Raw genomic sequence first — 20,044 nt, forward strand, 5'->3', positions numbered from 1 at the left:
TTTTGCAACTTATTGACGATTATAAACACAAATCTAAAATACGATATTTTCCCCATGTATGCTTAACTATAATATTTTTAATATGTCAAAATAAACTTTTATTTGATTTTTAAAAAAATAATTAAATTATATATTCAAATAAAATGCTTCTTCAAATTAAAATAATTCTCTCATATTAACACGATTGATTAATCAAGATAAAATGTTTAAATCTTGAACATGATTACGATTATGTAAATGCAATTAAATAACAATAATTTTTGGATAAGATTAATATTTTTAAAAATATGAATAGTTAAATGAATGATTAATTTATACGTTCATTAAAAAAAATTTATGTTTCCGAATTCATCATATATAATACTTAAATAAAAATCCAAAACACACAGATAAATCAAGAAATAATTTAATATATTTTTTTATTTAAAAAAACTCAAAACATAGACTATTCATTGTAGAAAGATTTATTATTAAGGAAATATAGTAAAAAGAATTTAATGGCCGTCGGATTATTCTTCCATCCATCTGATCGTCATAAAAGAGGGTGCCCATAATAACTATTTTCTTCTATGAGTACATTTCTTGAATTTTCAGCTACTTTTTTATGTACACGATACTAGCACGAGCCTTAAATTTAATTAATTAATGTCATCTATGATCTATACAATGTACTTTTTTCCTTTTATTAATTTCAAATAAAAATTCCAGTTTTATTCCTCTGTGTTGTCATTTTCTATATTATTTTTCAGACCCTCAAGATCTCAAATAAGGAACAAAATATCGATAATTGTGGTGGCCCACGCTCTATTGGAATCTCGAAGGGGGTGAGTTTGGAAATTATTCCAGATAATTGTTGATGATAAAAAACTCTTTTAACACAATTTAATAACCTAAATAGATTTAATTAGCGTACTGAGACCATATACGATAAAAACGTTCTCTTCAAGATGAGAGACTTATAGTTCCGAAAAGTTCGTACGTTATATTTGATTAATGATTATGAGTTTGATTTTCACAATCAATGATTTATTAGATTAATTTATTGCACAAAATTCGTTCTATCTATATAATTTATTGGCTAAAGTGATTTACATTTTGAAAATTTATCTAGTGTGTGCCAAAAAATAATGACAATAAACATGTCATTAAAGAAAATGAGCAAATGAGGTTTAAATGTGCAAAAAGTAAGTGGAACAAGCAAGCATTAGTGAATAAAAACGTCGTCCTCATCACTCCTTTGTATATATATATAAAAACAAAAAACAAACAACAAATAACAACGACATCTAACTCGTCTCTCCTTTTGTATAAAAAAAATATCAACGACGACATCCAAAATGATTATGATAAAATTATATTATTAACCATGAATTACAAACTTATAAACAAGCAACTTCTAAATTCTCTTTACCTCGTGACTATCTAATTGTGATTTATGTATTGGTTCATCTTGAATACAAAACACAATTCGTGATAGATATATATCGTCTCGGCGAATCCATCTTCACAAATATCAAAAAGCTCAGAAAATTAATCTGGAACGTAAATTTAAACAAAATATATCGGAACAACAGTGTCGGATACTAATGTTTAATATTATCATGAAAATTATCTTAAAGATATCAATTAATTAGGGTGTTTAACTAGTGGATACCTGATCATATATTATATATATGTTTATTTTAGCTGACCAAGAGTATATTAAATGGATTAGATAAAACGGAATTAATCCCCGCCATCATTAATTGAGTATCCGGTTCTTATCACTTATAACAACATATTATATACATACACATATATTTACGGCTCGGGCTATGTTACACCGGGTGATCTTCACCCGGTGCAGCATCTGTCCTTGATTGGGCACCCTAGCATCTCCCTATATTTACAATGGATTGTACTCTCAAAAAACAAATAATGGATTTTAAACTTATCTCAATATCAACTTGTGTATATTCCAAAAAACAAAAAACAAAAAAAAAATCGCATTTGAACTGGTAGCTGGTTTAAGGAGCCGTGCTATTTAAAAAAGATGCATCGAGGTGACTAATTTCTTGATTTTGGCTCTACAAATTATTATTTTATTTAAATTTCATCTACTAATATTTTGAGTAATCATTGATAGGGATGCGGGATTGAACGGTTATGTAAGTTCCACATACATATAGACACATATACGAGTAAGATTTTACCTGGAACACATTTTCGACGTCGCATTGCCGATCTCAGATGGTAGCTGCAGTATCATCGACCTAAAAAAATTGTCGAAATTGAGGTTGAAAGAACTTGAGCTCGACTGCATTCTAGCACATCACGAGACAGTACTAGTAAAGCACACTAATTAATATAATTTCCAGATGTGTAACTTTGAGTTTCGACGAATTACAATGTTGCCATAATTTAAAGTTGTGTACATTTTATTAAACACCTGAAAGGTATATCAGCTGATTTAATACAATGTAAGTGGTCACACAAAAGAAAACACCAAATCATATCTCGGTTCATCAGGGAGCAAAGCATAAACACCGGATATTGGCAATGTATATATTCTCTATTTCTTGGAGTTCTCTTTGGCAAAACCATTCTTTCTCACCCTTGGTCTCTTCTTATTTTCCAGGTTCACTGTACGTGACCTTTCTTTCGAAGAATTCAGATTTCTACGTTTCAGATCTTTTGCACTTATGGTATACTCGTTTCTTGAATCAGGAATACTAAAGTCAGCCGGGTTCCGGTTAAGAATGCAAATACTCAATGCTGGATTATTTTTCGAAGGTTGAGCTACAACATCATTAGGCCTCCCCAAGAAAATGGTCTTTGAGTTCTTCGGTTCAGAAGGTACTTGGCCGACTAAAAAAACGCCACTTTCAGAAAATGACGATGAAAATAGGCAATGCGTAATTAGAAAACTTTGAGGAATTTAAGATAGTACCTCGTATATAAGATGCAGCCTTCTTTGAGCTTTCACCAGGACAATAAACACCATGGGGTAATATTTTCTGGTTATTTTGTGCGAAGATCAATCCACCGGGGAATTGCGGGTTCTCATTTCCATTCAGCCGGGGGTGGTGGTTGCAAGGCGAGAAGGGTTTATCAGGATAATGTTTTTGACTCACTTTTATCGAAGAACCCGACACGATTCCCTGATCCATCAAAGACAGCAGTTGCATGGCTGGAATTGCATCATTCGAGTAGGGATCTAAAGACCCTACTGATTTTGGGCTTGACCCTATTCTTCCCTCGCCACCCTTTATGTCACTGATGGTCTTTCCCTTGTGGCACTGGTCAGAGAATGAATACATTCCCATGCTATTTGAGGGAATGTGATGAAATGTCACATTTTCTCGTCTGGGAGGCCACAATAGATCTGGTACTTCACGAGGTCTTGGACCAGCTATGATGGAACTTGAAGTCAAATATTGTGGTTTCCTCTGCTGACTCGGTGTAAATGGAGTTACTAGTTTGAATTGACTTTCATCCAGTTTGCTCATGTCCATTTGATACTGGTTCAAACGAGGGAAGCTTACAGGAATTCTTTGGCCAACACAAATGTTGCTACTTGCAACAGGGACACCGGTTCTTGCATCGCTCGAAGGAAAATTAATCATCCTATGACATCCATCTGCATAAAGTGCAGGTGAACCTCTGATAGAACTGTTAATGGCCACAGACGTGATATGTTTCCTCAAATTTCCAAGTTCCCTATCACGTTTATTCTTGGCCAATAGTTCGATTATTTCCATTTCGTCTGAAGCCCCTCGAAGTTCTACATTCTTATCTACACTTTGAAAAGTTGAAGACTCATAAACTCCCAATGGTCTTTTGCCTTCTGTGGCTATTTCTTTATTTAGAGAAGTAGAGATGTCCTGGAAAATTAACAGAAATATCAATCAGTTAAACATGATTGAACAAAAATGAGGCATTTGATTTATACTTTTCTAAGACAGGCCAAACAGCAGCATGCGACCACGCAACTAGAAATGAAACCTAACTTTCTTTTGTTCTTTCTTATGCTCCCTCTACATGGGAAATTTGCCAACACCATCCTTTAAGTTGACCTTTTTTTTCATTTTCGTCCTTTAACTTGCCAAAGTGGGGTCCTTGTTTACTACCATTTTTTTTTAGTCCTATGTAGCAGGAGTGTTGAGTTCACCGAAAAAATGATAACGAATCTAGCATGAACGTCAGTGTTCCAGGGAAATATCACAAAAAGCAAAGTTAGATGACAGGAAACATATCAGAGGACAATTTAGAGTACTAAATTGATTATTTTCCCCTCTATTGGGACATTATTTAAGCCATAAGAAAAGTTTGATATAGAAAAAGTTCAAATCAAGGGCAATAGTCAAAAACACAATTCTCTACATAAACCACTCATATTAGCATACAAAGATCTCGTGCGAAAAATTAGGAATAAATCGACTCAGAGAGACAAAAAATGAAAACATTTTCGAAGAGGATACTCATAGGCTTAAGCAGGAAACTCAGCATTCGACTCCAATCAGCAGTCAACAAGTAGAATGACAGTTAAACATAAAGGAGAAAATTTGCATCCAAACTCTACTAAAACAACCAAATTTAGTTTAACTTTGAGAAAAAATATGTATGAGAAGGCTATTTTGATCTCAACATCCAATTTCAAGTCAAATGTCAAGCAATCGCACTGGCTCAATCGTCCCAAAACAAAAAACTTAGTCAAGAGACAATTTCTTAAGAATTACAAGCTTATGGGGTATTTCTTAAGCTTACGACAAGCATCAAACTAGCATGCAAATGGCAGAAGTTCTTACGAACACTCAAAGACGATTTACATACCAAAGTATTATGAGGAGGCAAACTCCTCTCCTCGAAAAGATTCTGCGATTGCTTCCCTTGCATCATATCCGTTTTCTGGCCAAAGGACTCATTGAGATCGGGAATTCCCCTATGCTGCCTGAAAGAATATTGATTGTTGGGGTTCCTTTCAGAATCTACAAAGCTGTTGAGTGAAAGGTCCAATCCCACTTTTGCTTTGACGTTGCGTTCTCCAAGAATGCTTTTCCCAGAAGGGGTAAAAGGGTAGTGATCCGCCTCAACTTCAGGGCTTTTAATATTTGAAGGTTCAGAGTTAGTCTCCAATTGTTGTGCAGGTAAAAAATTCTGGGCGTATGATAGTACTTCCACAAATGTAGAAGGAACATGTCCCGTCTTATATGTACTAGTCTCAGCAGCAACATCTTTCAATGAAGTTGCAGAATTTGCAGCACATGTCTTCGGAACCTCTTGTAATTTCACCGATCCATTGTCAATAACAACCGGCCTTGTCTTTTTGTTCGTATATAGGGCCTTACCTTTCTTGGCCTTGATCCGTTGAGCCTTTGAAGCAATTTGAAAACTCAATCGTGTGGATGCATCCCCTCCTGATTCTGAATCAGAAGTTTCAACTCTACTCTGAACTCTCCCGCCATCCAGCATTAGACCCCTGAACCGTTTAGTTGTGCCATTTGGGTACTTCATATCCAAAGGTTCTCTGTCTTCCTCAAGGGCTATCTTTCGTTTTCTGGGAGGACTTCGAGCACCTTTTGTAACGACAGATGGGATGTCTAGCAGTGGCGTAGGAGCTAAAATCGCTTCCATCCCAGCAGATGTAACCTGTATTCCATTGGAGGACGCGGATCTTGTTCTCTGATGCTCAATTGTTAGATTTCTTTCCTCCTCCATTATATCAGCCAAGGAACGCAACTTTGGTTTTCTCCGGTGTGGCATGGTACTAAATGCGCCATTGCTTCCCAATGCTGCATTATATGGCTCATCATAAGCATCTGTCACGAAAGTTAAAAATGCCCTTGTCAAGAAAATATTTTGACAGCCACAATCATGAGTAATTTCAAAGAAATTCACAATCCTTGCTTCTTCTTTTTTTGAGAACGCAATCTTTTTAGGTTACCAGTAGAATTTGCGTCCACTTCTTGAACCTGCAATGGTTCAGCTTCTGTTATATTACCACCACCCTCTTTGGTCTGGATATCTGTTTTGTCTTTGCTACTGCCTGCATGGTTCATCTGGATGTTACAGAAAACCATGGGGAAAATGGAATACAGTGAAACAGATTTGCTTAAATTAACAGCCAGCCCTAGAAGGCTTCCATGATAACAAAACTTACATGTATTATGCCCCTCAGCCCTAGGTGGATCCGAATTCATGATAATATCAGTTGGATCATTGTCTTCATGATTATTTCCATGGTCTCTTGGTCCATTTTTATTTCCTTGAAAAGTAAGGGCTCCAGATTAACAAAAAGCAAACATCAAAACCATGCCCGACTCAGTATTATTTATACATGTTTATGGACTGAAGATATGCACAATAGTATGTTATTGGCAATTCTATCACAAATTTACTTGTTTACCAGTTTTCTTTCTGTTGTATGAGAACACACCATCTCCTTCATCAACATGCTTACAAGAACTCGTACCAGCAAGACTTCTGTCTGCCAATACTATATCTAGGGTCGTCCTCTCAGCGACAACCTCTGGGATGCAATTTGAGCAGTGCCACCATCGAAATTTGGGAACATATAACGTAGGCAGACTATCTAATAGATTACATTCTGAAGCAAACAAGGAGCAAGCCTTCAAATCTTTTTTCCTCATTTCGGAAACAAAGCCACTGCATCGAGAATAGAAAATGAATTCTCTCCATTTGTTGTACTCTAAAAGTATATAACCCCAGAACAGTATCTTGTTATCATGAGAAAACAGTGATTTAACGAACTAAAATATAGCTCGACAGACAACTATGAAACCATAAATCGATAGGAACTGAACAAAAATCAACCAGAAATTTGCTGGGATTGAATCTGAGCACAAATCACATGCATGCAAGCATTTTATCCCAAACTTAAGAACCTTTCATGCTGTGGATTACACAGACCATCATTATTGTTGACAGACTTTAAAGAACAGTATAACGTTAGCAATACAAAATGTATTGACATCACATATCAAATCAAAGATTGGAAAAAGTGGAGCGCTCAACACTATTAACACAAAGGACTATGTCAATGATAGACAAACATGTTTCCCCCCGCGCCTATATATCATTTGCCTTCCTCCATTACAATGCTCTACGTCCAAATTAATCATTAATACCAAAGATTGGATATGTTAGAAAGCATTTATCATGTGAGTGTCCATATAACTGCAGATACAAGCCATAAAAACATCAATTGACTGGAAAATTTTCAAATCAACCGACCTCCACAGTGCCAATTGAGATAGAATTTAGCAAGCATATGTGGATAAATACAGCCAAAAAGACTTACCGTATCGAAAAATGTTCATGTGCCGGTGACTCGATCTCTTCAACAGCGCTACTAAGGTCTATAGCTATCGAGTTGATTTGAACAAGTGACCCTACAGACTTTGCCGCAGAAGCAGCAGAATCACTTTTCCGGTGACTTTCTTCCATAGGCACGATACTCTTGTCCATTCCAAGAATATAAACCTAAATTCATTGAATGAAAAGATTACTACAGATTCAGAAATTAGTACTTGGAATCAATGTATAACTGAGGGTTTGTTCATGAAAATTTCATTGAAGATGCAATAAATATACAAAATAGTCCAGGATCATGACAACCGGTTAAATCCCCCGTCACAAAAGAAAACGAAATGCAACAATTAAAACCGGGATTAAAACAAGCGATGATAAACATGTGGCAGCACAAATGTATAGGCCTTTAGTGGAACAAATAGTTGAAACCCTAGTTAAAAAACTAACATTTATAGAGTTGTACCGGATCAAAGATTTTTAGCAAATTCCATAATAAACAACTGAAAGAAAGTTAAACACACCAATCAGAAAGGAAAACAAGTCAATAAGAACAACAACAACAAAGGTAAAGCAATTTAAGGGTTTTCTTTAGGGGAAAATATTAATCTCGCTTTTACCAAGAGAAGTGAAAGATAAAGTATCAGCGGCCAGAAAAAATTGAACACAAAACCCACATAACACATTCAATTATAGCTATTAAAAAATAAAGATAAAAAGTTTAATTAACCTGTGCATTAGCACATCTAACCCAAATTAGGGTTCACTGAATTTAAGAAAGGTCTCGATAATTTCATGGACCAACTTCACTGGAGATGAATCATAAACAGTGATAACCAAGCGAAGTATCACAGATGATAGCATTTACTAAAGAAATCCAAACAAAAAGGACACAAAATAAATACGCCAATAAAATAAATATAAATCCTTCGTGTATAAAAAATTTTATGCGCGGCAAAAAAAAAAAACCAGCTGAAAGTCAGCTAAAACACAGTACAAATTCATCAAACTACGAAAACAAACACATCATACGAGAAAACGCGAACCTTGGAGCAGTAAAAAGCCACCAGAAAACAAACCTTTTTTGCTGAATCGCAAAATCAGATCAAAATCTCACTGATCGACCCAGAAAATTATCTCCACGGCTCACTCCGAAAAAATCCTCATTCGATAGAAAAAGGAGAGGAGACTTCAGTTATCTGGTTATCTTGAGGTGATTCGGAAGTGGGTGAGAGGAATTCGAGTGCGAAATGAAAGAGAACCCTAGAGCTTTTAGGTTTGAAATTGGTTAGAGAGAGAAGGACAAATGTTTTAGTGAGAGAAAATGATATGCTAGACAGGAGAGTGGGTGCTGTGTGGTGCGTGTATCCCTTTCTTTATTTTCTTCTGTACGATTACTGTTAATATACAATATATATCCATGATCCTGTCTCATTATATTTTTTTATCATAATTTAATTTCTCAAATTGAAATATTTTTAAAATTTTTCATGTGTATTACATCTGAAACTTCTAATAATTCTTACTGCATTTACGTACAATATATTTAAGACCAAACAATCGCATCAAAATCATATTTTAACTATCATGTCACAGTAATATTAATTCTAAAAATAGCAGGGAAACCAAAAAAAAATTCATAAATAACAAATATATTTTTGATCTCCTGCCGCATAATTTAATTGCATATGCAACGTAGGAGAGAGAAAGCTCTACCCAATCAGATCGCGCCAGCAACGCAATGCTTATCACCATCCCACTATATTTGTCCTGAGAAACCCTAGTCAAACGAGAGTCAAACGCGTGGAGACACGCGCTCACGCTTGAAGGGTAGTTAACGAGTCGCCGTCTTGTCAAAAGATGTCCACGCACTAACGAGAGACTTGATTGGCGCGTGGGGTACTGTTGGCAGATGCGTGTGGCGAAGCTTTAAATGACAACCCTAAAATTTTTGTGTGGTAATAAAAGGGGGTGGGAGAGGGTGGAGTGGGGATAACCCTAGAACCTGACAGGTCCGGTGTGATAATTAACTTACCAAATTTAAAGAGAACCATTGCATAAAAATTAATTGTTTGCAGTTAGGGTATTAATTTAGGGCTTGAGGATATTATTTTGGGATCTTTATGAGTTTATCCAAATATCCATCCTACAAAATATTTAGTCAGAAAGCAAAACTCAAACTTGGACATTTTCGTCGCGACATTGATAAGTTCGCGCTTGAATTCAATAATGTTTTGTGTATGTTTTCATGAATCGAATAAATCCATGTGGGATCATGAAATTCTACTTCATATGTACATATTTTAGTTTTTTTTAGGTTGAACTTCTATGGGGATTCGAAATGATCTCAGATTCATCATAATTATCATTACATTTGCATAGATTAGCAAGAGATCGATTTGAAATCTATCCAATATAAATTCATCCAAACAATCAATTTGATTTAAAAACTTTAGCCTCTGATACTTTCATCCTAGCACAACCTTATTTTTTTTTGTTATACAAACTATTTTTTTTTTTTTGAGAGAATGAAATTTATAACAAAATTCTAAAAATTATTATTTATGTTTAAATTTAACCATACGCAATCACACAAAATTAAATATCAGCCTTAGAAGGATAGAAAACAACAAGGCATTTTGTTTGTAACTACGTCTCGTAGACGGTTTTTAAAAGTAATTATAATTAATTAGAGGAGATGATTATCTCCCTAATAACAAGCTAGAATGATCATAATTAATGTAATAAGTAATTACGATAATAAGTATAGTGATCATGCGTGGAAATAAATAAATTGATTAAATAGAGTGCATATATAGTGAAAATTTAGTGAATTTACAGTACCCAATCTTCACGCATGCATGTGCATTAAGGTTCCACAATATTGTTCTCTTTAACCAACATATTATAATTGCGTTTGTTTTCTACCATGGTATAATAGAACAGTACAATCATACACTAGTTAACGAAATTATCGCATCCCGACCCAAAAGATCAGCGTAAATCAGACTATACTTTATTTTGGTAATTCATATTATTTTATGGAAATATTCAACACAAGTTTTTAAAAGTATTCTAATTTTTAAAATTACATATATTATCATTTAAATAAAGAATATAGTCAATTAATTTATATATGCTTCATATTTACGAATTCGTACGACAAATAAGATGAATTTAGTGTCAAGTTTTTTACGATATTTATAATTTGATATTAGTTGACATGAAACTTGTCTATCACTTAACGTCACAAAACCTACTTAATAATTACCTATATATGTGGCAATATAATATCAACTATTTTATATATAGCCACTCATCATTTTACATAATAATAATAATAATAATAATAATATCAATTTTAAACCAATCGAAAGGTTACATAATATATATTTAAAATATTTGAAGAAGTTATTTCTATATATGTACATATTGTTTTATTTTATTTTTTTAAAATATATATGTACATATATAGTGTTAGAAGATAAATTCGCATACTCCATAAAGTCATAAAGCTAGTGTTGATCTAGATCTAGCGAACATTGAAGACATGATGATAGTTCAAAACGAAATAAATAAGTACGAAGGGCATTTTTGTCAAAACCTAATCATTGTGACATGAACATATACCTGCCAAAATTTAATTTGGGAGAAAATAAATTCCTATTCCGTAAAATGGGTACAATTTAGTAGGTTGAATGGATCTAACTCATTGTTGGCACATTTCAGTGCTTTTCATCCTGGATTTCACTTCAAATTTACAAATAAAACAGTTTTTTTTTGTTCTATAAATTTTTCATTTTACAATTTTTATCTTCTATATTATCAAATTTTATACACATCAGCACTACATTGGTTTTATATCAGTTCAACTCCGATAAATTATTAAAATTTCCAAAAGGTATTTTTTTAAAAAAAAAATAACGGATTAAAATTGAAATTTGATAATACAGATGACCAAAATTACAAAAAGACCAAAAATAAAATTTCATAAATTTATATTCAATAATTATATAAATTTGTGGATATGAATTCAAATCGTAGAACTATAGCAAGAGGATGCAGATGAATAATTTGTTCGTTTGTGTTTATCGATATTTTGAATAATTAATTTATGATTTAGAAAATTTGTTAGTTTATAAGTTCTCTTCCAGCCATTAGTTTTATCAATTAAAAGAAAGATAAAATTAATCAAGCTGCGTTATTTGACCACATTGCGTGCAAATTAATTAGTTTGCAGGAATGTAACAGATAATTTAGTCATATAATTGAACTTCATTCCAAATATGTTGCAAAATGAAATATTATATCATTTCCAACGTACTCTAGCTTACCTATATATAATTAACCATGTGTGACGTACAGCCATAAAAATTACGAGTTATGATTAACTTTAAATTGGGAAAATGGATTCCAAAAATTTACATATATATATATATATACTCTTGTTTAGTTTAAGATTCCTTTTGTTTTCAATATTGACTTCGTCGCTTAGCAAAATCTGAATTAATTATATGCATGTCACTGTCTCACTTTACAAGTCCATTCTCGCCTTAAGAATCTTAAAGTAGGGTACGTAAATGTATACATCAGATTCTGTTTTATATTTCGTATTCTTTTCTTTTTCTTTTTTAATCTTATTGTGTATAGTAATTTAGCTACGGATTCGAGTCTAAATAATCCTGATTAAAAGTAAAAAATCTGCAATAATCAGTAGTACTTCGATGATAATTATAACACACACACACACACATATATATATATATATATATATATATATATATCTACGCACGCGAAAGAAAACAGAGGAAAAAAATGATTATCGCATTAATTAGCAACTCATTCAATGTTTTTCTTGGTTAAATTGTCAAATATATATATACACCACACATAAACAAACATAATGCATATAAATATATCTATGTGCTAAGGGCAGGTGACTTTGATATGTTGGTATGACATGGATCCTTCCTTTTATTTTTTCTTTCTTTCACATTTTAATGATTATTTATTTAAAACAAAAATGTCATATTTGTAAAATTGATGTACATATATTACCGGTTGGTAGATATCTATTTACGGAAAAGTCATTTTCAAAAAAAAATTCATTACAAAAACGTCACATTTGTGAAAATGATGTACATATATATAACCCTTTTAGGTTTTTTTTTTTTCATTTTACAATTTTGCATTTTCTTAAAAAAAAAAACCAAACAAACAAACAAATTATACAAACATGTAATGTCGCATCTGGATACTACTGTATATATGCGTATGTGTGCGCACGCACGCCAAAACCTTCGCGAAATTTCAATTAGAAGTATCATGGACTTTGGGGAAGAATAAATATTATTAACATACGTCTTTTTTGGTGAGCGAGCATATTGTATATAGGCATATATTTATATAATAAAATAATATAATAATAATAATATTAGTTTGCGATATTATATATATATTTCTGACATACATGCATCAGCTTTGATCTTATTCGGTTTGGGATTCGAGCTAAGGATGTTATCGAGCTGAGCCGAGCCGAGCCGAGCTCGAGTAACACACTATTCGAGCTCGAGCTCATATTTTACTACTCGAGCTCGATCAAGTAATAAAATATAAGCTCGAGCTCAAGCTCGGTTGTAGTTCGAGTACTCGAGCTCGAGCTCGAGCTCGAGCTCGAGCTTTTATATTATATATATATATAAATTAAAAATATATAAATAAATAAAATATTATATTATATATATTATAAAATAAATATATATATAAATATAATAAATAAACTAAAATTAATTAGATATTATAAATAAATATTATAAATAAATTAATATATAAATATAATATTATATTATATATATTATATTTATATTATTTTTTAATATATATATATGTGGCTTATCGAGTAGCTCGCGAGCTACTCGATCACATAGTTTCAAAGCTCGACTCGAGCTCGATTGTTTGCTCGAGCTACTCGAGCTCGAGCTCGGTCAAATCGAGCTCGAGTCGAGCTTTGACCGAGCTACTCGCGAGTTGCTTACGAGTAGCTCTGCTCGTTTACACCCCTAATTCGAGCTGAGCCATGGTCTGTTGGATTGAGATGGTTTGCAAATCAAAACGACAAAATGTACGTTTTCTATAATTCATCATTCATTAACGGCAGTTTGGATACAAAAGACAATATATTACTTGGATTAATAAATGAGTAACACTCTTGTGAGACAGTCTCATTTGTGAGACGGATCAATCCTACCCATATTTATAATAATAAGTAATACTTTTGACATAAAATATAATACTTTTTAATAGGGGTGGAATAGGGTCGGGACCCGTCCCGTAAACCCCCTACCCAACTCCCGTCTCGAAAAGAATCGGGAAACTTTTTTTCCTCCCGATCCCGTACCCGAAACATTTCGGGACCCAACTATTCGGGATCCCGAATGTTCGGGATCCCGTCGGGTAGGGAGAGAAAATCCCGAATTTTTTTTCATATTCAAAATTTCGTTCAAAAAATAAAAAAAATTGTGATAATTTTATTAAATATACTATTTAGAAACTTATATTTATAAATAAAAATAAATATTCAACTTAAAACATATACTATTAAAATATTTTGGATAATGTTTCAAATTTTGTTAAGAGAAAAAATGTATCGGATAATTATTAATAAAATGTTCTGATACAATTACTAAATAAATTTTGGTAAATAGATTGTCAAATTAATCTTTTGAGTCTTGTTCTACATATTTGTTCTAATTAGATAATTATAAATATGAATTAATTAAATTATTAATTTATTTTTAAAAAAACTTACACAAAAATAAAATGGCATTTCGTGATTTTATAATTTGATGGTCCAGACAATAAAAATTATGTGAATTAAGTTCACAATTAAGTGTTATATTAGTTGAAACCTAATAATATTTAGCTTATTATATTAATAATATTAATAAAATATATTGTTATATTATTTCAGGACGGGTCGGGAATCCCGTCGGGATAAGATTTTATTTCCGATCCCGCTTCCGATATTAATCGGGATGGGAAAAATCCCGAAAGTTCGGGTCGGAAAAATTTCGGATTGAGATTTTTTCGGGACAGAAATGGGATGGGATTCGGGAAGGGTCGGGATTTCGGAAATTTTTGTCACCCCTATTTTTTAATAGATAACTCATATAAGAGACTCGTCTCATAAAAATGTCCCTTGAGACTGTCTCATACGAGTGTTTGTCTTAATAAAGTACTTAAATAATCAAGTTTTTAAAAGTGTTTTATTAAAAAAAAACAAAAATGGTTTTAGCATTGGAATAAATGTTGAAAAATTGGTTGTTTTAAATAAAAACAGAAGCAGAAGTCAAAAAGTCAAAATTTCTGATTTCTAAAAAAGCATTTATTTGTACTTAAATAAGTATTTTTAAAAAAATTGTTTTCGTAAACAAACGGCTAAGTTTTTTAAAAAAGTATTTTTTTTAAAAAAAAAATTAAGTGTTTTTCTTTGATTGACTTCTATAAACAAACACACTCAAATTAGTTTATAAGTTTGTATACCCACCCTCACTTTAAGTATAATGAACCATATATTAAAGTATTAATAATTAATTTTCGTATGTAAGAAAACGAAATTATTGACTTGATGTATGAAACAATACGTTCGCTCAAAACCAGCTAATGATCCAACATTAATTGTGTGAGTGTTTATACATTCAAAATTAACATACGTAAGAGATCATGTAATAAAATTTTTTTATTTAATTTTGTAAGTATTTTTGTGATTTTAGGTCATTTGTGTGTCGAATTTCAATATTAGTCTTCTATATTTATTTTTTTTTAGTAATTTTTGTCTTTCCTCAACGTGATGTACTAATATGACATTGACGTGTGTGTCTATATATATATATATATATATATATATATATATATATATATATATATTACGCTCCGTATGAATGTAGATTACCAAAATCATAACAAAACAAACATACATTAATAAAATACAGTTTTTTGATCATGTGTGTCTGTACATATATATATATTGTATTTTCATGAATTTTTTTTTTATCATAATTTGACATTCTGATATATGAATGCCAAAAAAATCATATATTTACATATTATAATTAGTTTGTCTGCGAAAGTCAACTCAATTGCCTGACTTTAGAAATGATCAGCTGTCTAGATTTATAGTTTGACCCTTCAAATTGATTTTATATGTGTATGTATATATGTGTATGTATGTGCTATATGCCTATATATTATATGCATACAGACGCACACAGAGTGACAGATATATGGTACAGCATTATAACACCTCAATCATACATTTAATTTCAAATTCGATTGATATATTTTATGAGTTGTTATATCTGTATGACTCATCCATTACTCTGTATTTTATTTATACTAATTATATATCAAATTAATTAATTATTATAAAAAGTCGATTGTTTTGCGGAATGGGAGAGATAAAATAAAAAGTTGAAAGATGGGGAAAAATTAATAATAATAGATGGACCAGTCATGGATTGAGAACGTGATACACTTTGAGGGCATCGGAATTGTGGTAACAACTTGTTCAAAGTATCATCATTTCTTAGCTAGCTACTTCTTTAAAACGCATAAAATTTTCAGATAATTTTATTTGAATGAAGGTAAAACTGATGAATGAAATGTATATATGTTGGATCTATCGTTAATTGTTTTACCAAAATATAAATGGCACAACTTAAATCTTAGAAATTGTACAGTCGTCAAACTTCATGTTTCTATCGTCTCCTAGTTAAAACAAAATATAAGTACTCTGCAATAATCGCTCTCCCGATAATTGCATTCATTGTGTAATCCATAAGAATCGAATGATTGATCTTGAATATGATATCAATTTTAGGATAGAGTGTCTGATTGTTGTTTTTTCGAAAAATTATTTTTTTTATCCTATATGTTTATCATTTTACGATTTCGATCATCTATATTTTTAAATTTCATTTTTAGTCCGTTATCTTTATTTTTTTGGTAATTTTAGTTTTTTTTCGATGTGGCACTGATGTGACACAAATGCAGTACGTGTACAGTGTCACGTAAGTATTTTCGAAAAAAAAGACTGAAATTGCCAAAAATTAGAACATGCATACATGACTAAAACTGAAATATGAAAATATAAAAGACCGAAATCGCAAAGTGACAAACATACATGGCCAAAATTACATTTTTTTCTCTTTTTTTCCCAAAATTTATAGTTGATTCTAATTATGGAACTCAAATATTTTATAATATAACAGTTCACGTATCACATTTCAATTGTTCTTCGATAAAATGTGTGTGTGTTTGTGCACGCCAAAATAGGAAGGATGTTATTTATACTATTTAATTCCAAAAATGATCATATGATTTGTTAAAAATCTTAAACAATAATTATTTGTGTTAAAAATATATGCACGTGAATTGTCACATACATGGGTCACTAGTACTTATAAGTTATATGGATCAATACACTACATCAAATAGACTTTTAAAAACAGGAAAAATTATAATTTTGACCATGTAAATTTGATTGTGATCGTGATTTAGTCTTTCACATTATCAAATTTTAATATTAATCATTTTTTTGCAATTTTTTTTTCAGAGTACTAATATAACACCACATGCGTCATTTTCATGCCAGAAAAACATGGCTAAAAAATTCTTTTCATAAAAAATAACGGACTAAAGCTAAAATTTGATAACATAAAATACAATAACAGAATAAAAATTATACAATATATACAGTCAGTGACGGATCTACATGATCCAGAAAAAATGCGACCGCTCTCCCTGAATTTTTTTAAAAAATAGTATTATATATAATCTCTCTTTTAAAAGCAAATCTAATTGTGAGATCGCCTCCATGAAATCTTTTTAAAACTAATTTAGTACTATTTATATAATATATCTATAAAATATTAATTTAATTATACATTGATTAAGATGATCTTTGATGAATAAGATAAGAATAAATTTATTTTAGGTTATAATAAATTTGGCATTAATACAGTATGCTTTGTATTGTTTCATATTTTTTTTTAAAAAGAAAACAAAAAGCCTTTTGGCTTGATATATTTGATAAAGGAAAATTATTTCAGTTTGCTCAGTTTTATCCATCTGATTTCTTTCTGATGTAGTTAATAAATCTTAGAACTGATTCGATAACTTTATTTTTGAAATGCAAAATGCCAATCAGTTATAAAGAGATTAGCGAGCTTGCTTATAAAAAAAGATTTAATCAAATAAAAATCAATTATATCCTTAATTTGGTATATAGATTTAATATTAACTTTAGCATTATTAACATCCTTTATAACCGTAAAGATAGGGTTCATTTCAACCTACCTATACAGGCATTACCCCATGATAGATCTAAGGGTCCTTATTTATCAATATACGCGGGGTCCACTAAAAAATAATGGATCCCACATTTATTGATAAATGTCCACCGTTAGATCTACCTCAAGGCAGTATCTGTATAGGTAGGATCTAACTTACCGCAAAGATAGTACGTTTTCACCAATGAAAATCATAAAAAAATATCAATTCGTAATAGGTTGGGTCGTTGGGAGATGATATATTATTAAATGATTGTTTGATATCAAATATTGAACGATGTGTATTTGGGACAGTTGATAATGAGCTATTATTCAGCATTTTCAAATTATGAAATCTCGATAATGTACGTGTTTGTAAAAACATATGATACATGACATTTATTTTACGTTGTGTTTTACTATTTTTTTAAATTTGTTGAATTCGCCTCTCCTGATTGAAAATTTTGGGTGCGCTACTGTATACAGTTTTTCAAAAAATATAGTGATCGAAATTTTTTTACTGCAGTATAAATAATAGGGAAAATTGTAAATTTATTATTCACTCAGTTTTAATAGCAAACTGAAAATGCTGAAAATCCAAGGGATGGAGTCAAGAGGATTCGGTGGTTGCACTCGTTTTCTTAACTTTTTCTAATTTCTAATATATTAATTTCCAAATCTGGAATATATATTTTTTTTTTTCCAAAACGATTTGCACACACTGTGCCCCACATGATCCGATAAAAAATATCATTTTTATCCTGCTTAATTGAATTTTGTAAAAATGATTTTTTTGCTCTGTCCAAGAACATATTCATATATAATTTTCTTCCCTACCACGATAAATTTATTTATTTCCTTTAGATTTTTTTTGGTTGTGTTAATAGATTGAATTGTTTACTAGTAAATCAATCTGATGACACATATTTATTATTTATCTTATCTCAATTAAATCATAAAAATAATATATATATATATATATATATATATCAAATCAAAAAATTACAATTTCATCCTTTTTATCTTACTTTTATTTATGTTCAGTAATTATTGATAGGGGTGAAATTCTAATAAATTCATCATGTTATTTAAAATTTAATCAATTAAATCAAACGTATATTCATGTATTAAACAATATTTTCCGTACAAGCACAATATAATTACCATATAATCTCGTGTATCAACATTGATTCAACTAAACGGACCCTAACTCGATTATATATGGGAAATGTTCTATAGTAGCTAATGAGTGTTATAATATATATATATATATATATATATATATATAAACTAATATTTACCACGATATATATATGAAAAACTGCAATTTTAGTCATTTATTTTTTTCACTTTGCGATTTTGGTCATTTATGTTTTCATATTTCAGTTTTAGTCCTGCATGTTTTGATTTTTGAAAATTTCAGTTATTTTTATTCGAAAATGCTTACGTGGCATTATACACGTCATATCCACATCAGCACTGCATTGGTGACACATCAGTGTCACATCAGAAAAAAGACTAAAATTGCCAAAAAAATAAAGATAGCGGACTAAAACTAAAATCTAAAAATATAAAAGATCAAAATCGCAAAGTGACAAACATATGATATTAAACAAACAATTTTTCCATACATATATATATATATATATATATATATAAACATATATATATATATATATATATATTATAGAGTTATGTGCACCAAATACCCGGGTGAAATTTTAATAGGCATTTTTAACCCCGATCTTTTATAAAATTAGCACACTCGCTTCTTCAGATGAGTGCTTATTGCGCACTCGCCCCTCATGCGACTGTGCAAATATTTTGATATTTTTTTCCACCAAATACCTATGTGAAATATTAAAAATTTATATTTGACCCCCTGAGAATATAATATTTAAATATATTCAACCCATAATACACAATTTTTATTAACATCAAATTATAAAATATTTAGCAAACACTTTTTGTTTTATTAATTTTTATTTTTATTTTTATTTTAAATTTAAATTTAAATTTAAATTTATTATGATTAATTAATTTTTTTAAAAAAATATTATTATTTTATTTAACTCATTTCGTGTTTTCAATTTTTTCATTAAACATGCATTCATAAACAAGATTTAAAAATCTAAAAGTACCAAAATATTAAACCAAAATAATAAGTTCATGCAAATTAATTTTCAATTTAGGACTATATATTTTTGAACCAAAATCTAAATTTTTTAAAATGCATTGCAGAATTTGCATTAAATAATAATACACAATATTTATTAAGATCCAATTATAAAATAATTTTCAAACATTTTTAATTTTATTAATTTTTTATTTTAAATTTATAATTCTTAATTAATTTGTTTCTAAAAAAATATTATTATTTTATCTCGTTATCATTATTTTATCAAATC

At 30.6% G+C, this 20,044-nt stretch overlaps 1 protein-coding gene across 2 annotated transcripts; it reads right to left on the reverse strand.

Moving 5' to 3' along the window:
- Window positions 1-2,396: 2,396 nt before the first annotated feature.
- LOC140870952 (uncharacterized) lies at window positions 2,397-8,656 on the reverse strand. 2 transcript variants are annotated; one of them, XM_073273375.1, is made up of 8 exons: window positions 8,388-8,656; window positions 7,301-7,482; window positions 6,386-6,645; window positions 6,140-6,244; window positions 5,924-6,025; window positions 4,813-5,798; window positions 2,930-3,863; window positions 2,397-2,847 (listed from the first exon to the last, which is right to left on the reverse strand). In XM_073273375.1, exons 2-8 carry the CDS (start codon window positions 7,465-7,467, stop codon window positions 2,552-2,554), a joined length of 2,850 nt encoding a protein of 949 aa, XP_073129476.1. In that variant the 5' UTR covers window positions 7,468-7,482; window positions 8,388-8,656; the 3' UTR covers window positions 2,397-2,551. The 2 variants fall into 2 exon arrangements, with proteins under 2 accessions (XP_073129476.1, XP_073129475.1); XM_073273374.1 differs by having other exon boundaries at window positions 6,140-6,259.
- Between the last annotated feature and the right edge of the window lie 11,388 nt (window positions 8,657-20,044).

Source organism: Henckelia pumila, unplaced genomic scaffold (assembly GCF_033568475.1).
Source record: "Henckelia pumila isolate YLH828 unplaced genomic scaffold, ASM3356847v2 CTG_298:::fragment_3, whole genome shotgun sequence".
Taxonomy (NCBI): Eukaryota; Viridiplantae; Streptophyta; class Magnoliopsida; order Lamiales; family Gesneriaceae; genus Henckelia; species Henckelia pumila.

Excerpts from the sequence above, each read along its gene's own strand:
- LOC140870952 (XM_073273374.1), bottom strand. The coding sequence starts at position 7,467 with ATGGACAAGAGTATCGTGCCTATGGAAGAAAGTCACCGGAAAAGTGAT. Across the intron at positions 3,864-4,812 it reads TGCCTCCTCATAATACTTTG|GACATCTCTACTTCTCTAAA; the intron begins GTATGTAAATCG and ends TTAATTTTCCAG. Across the intron at positions 2,848-2,929 it reads GGCTGCATCTTATATACGAG|TCGGCCAAGTACCTTCTGAA; the intron begins GTACTATCTTAA and ends GCGTTTTTTTAG.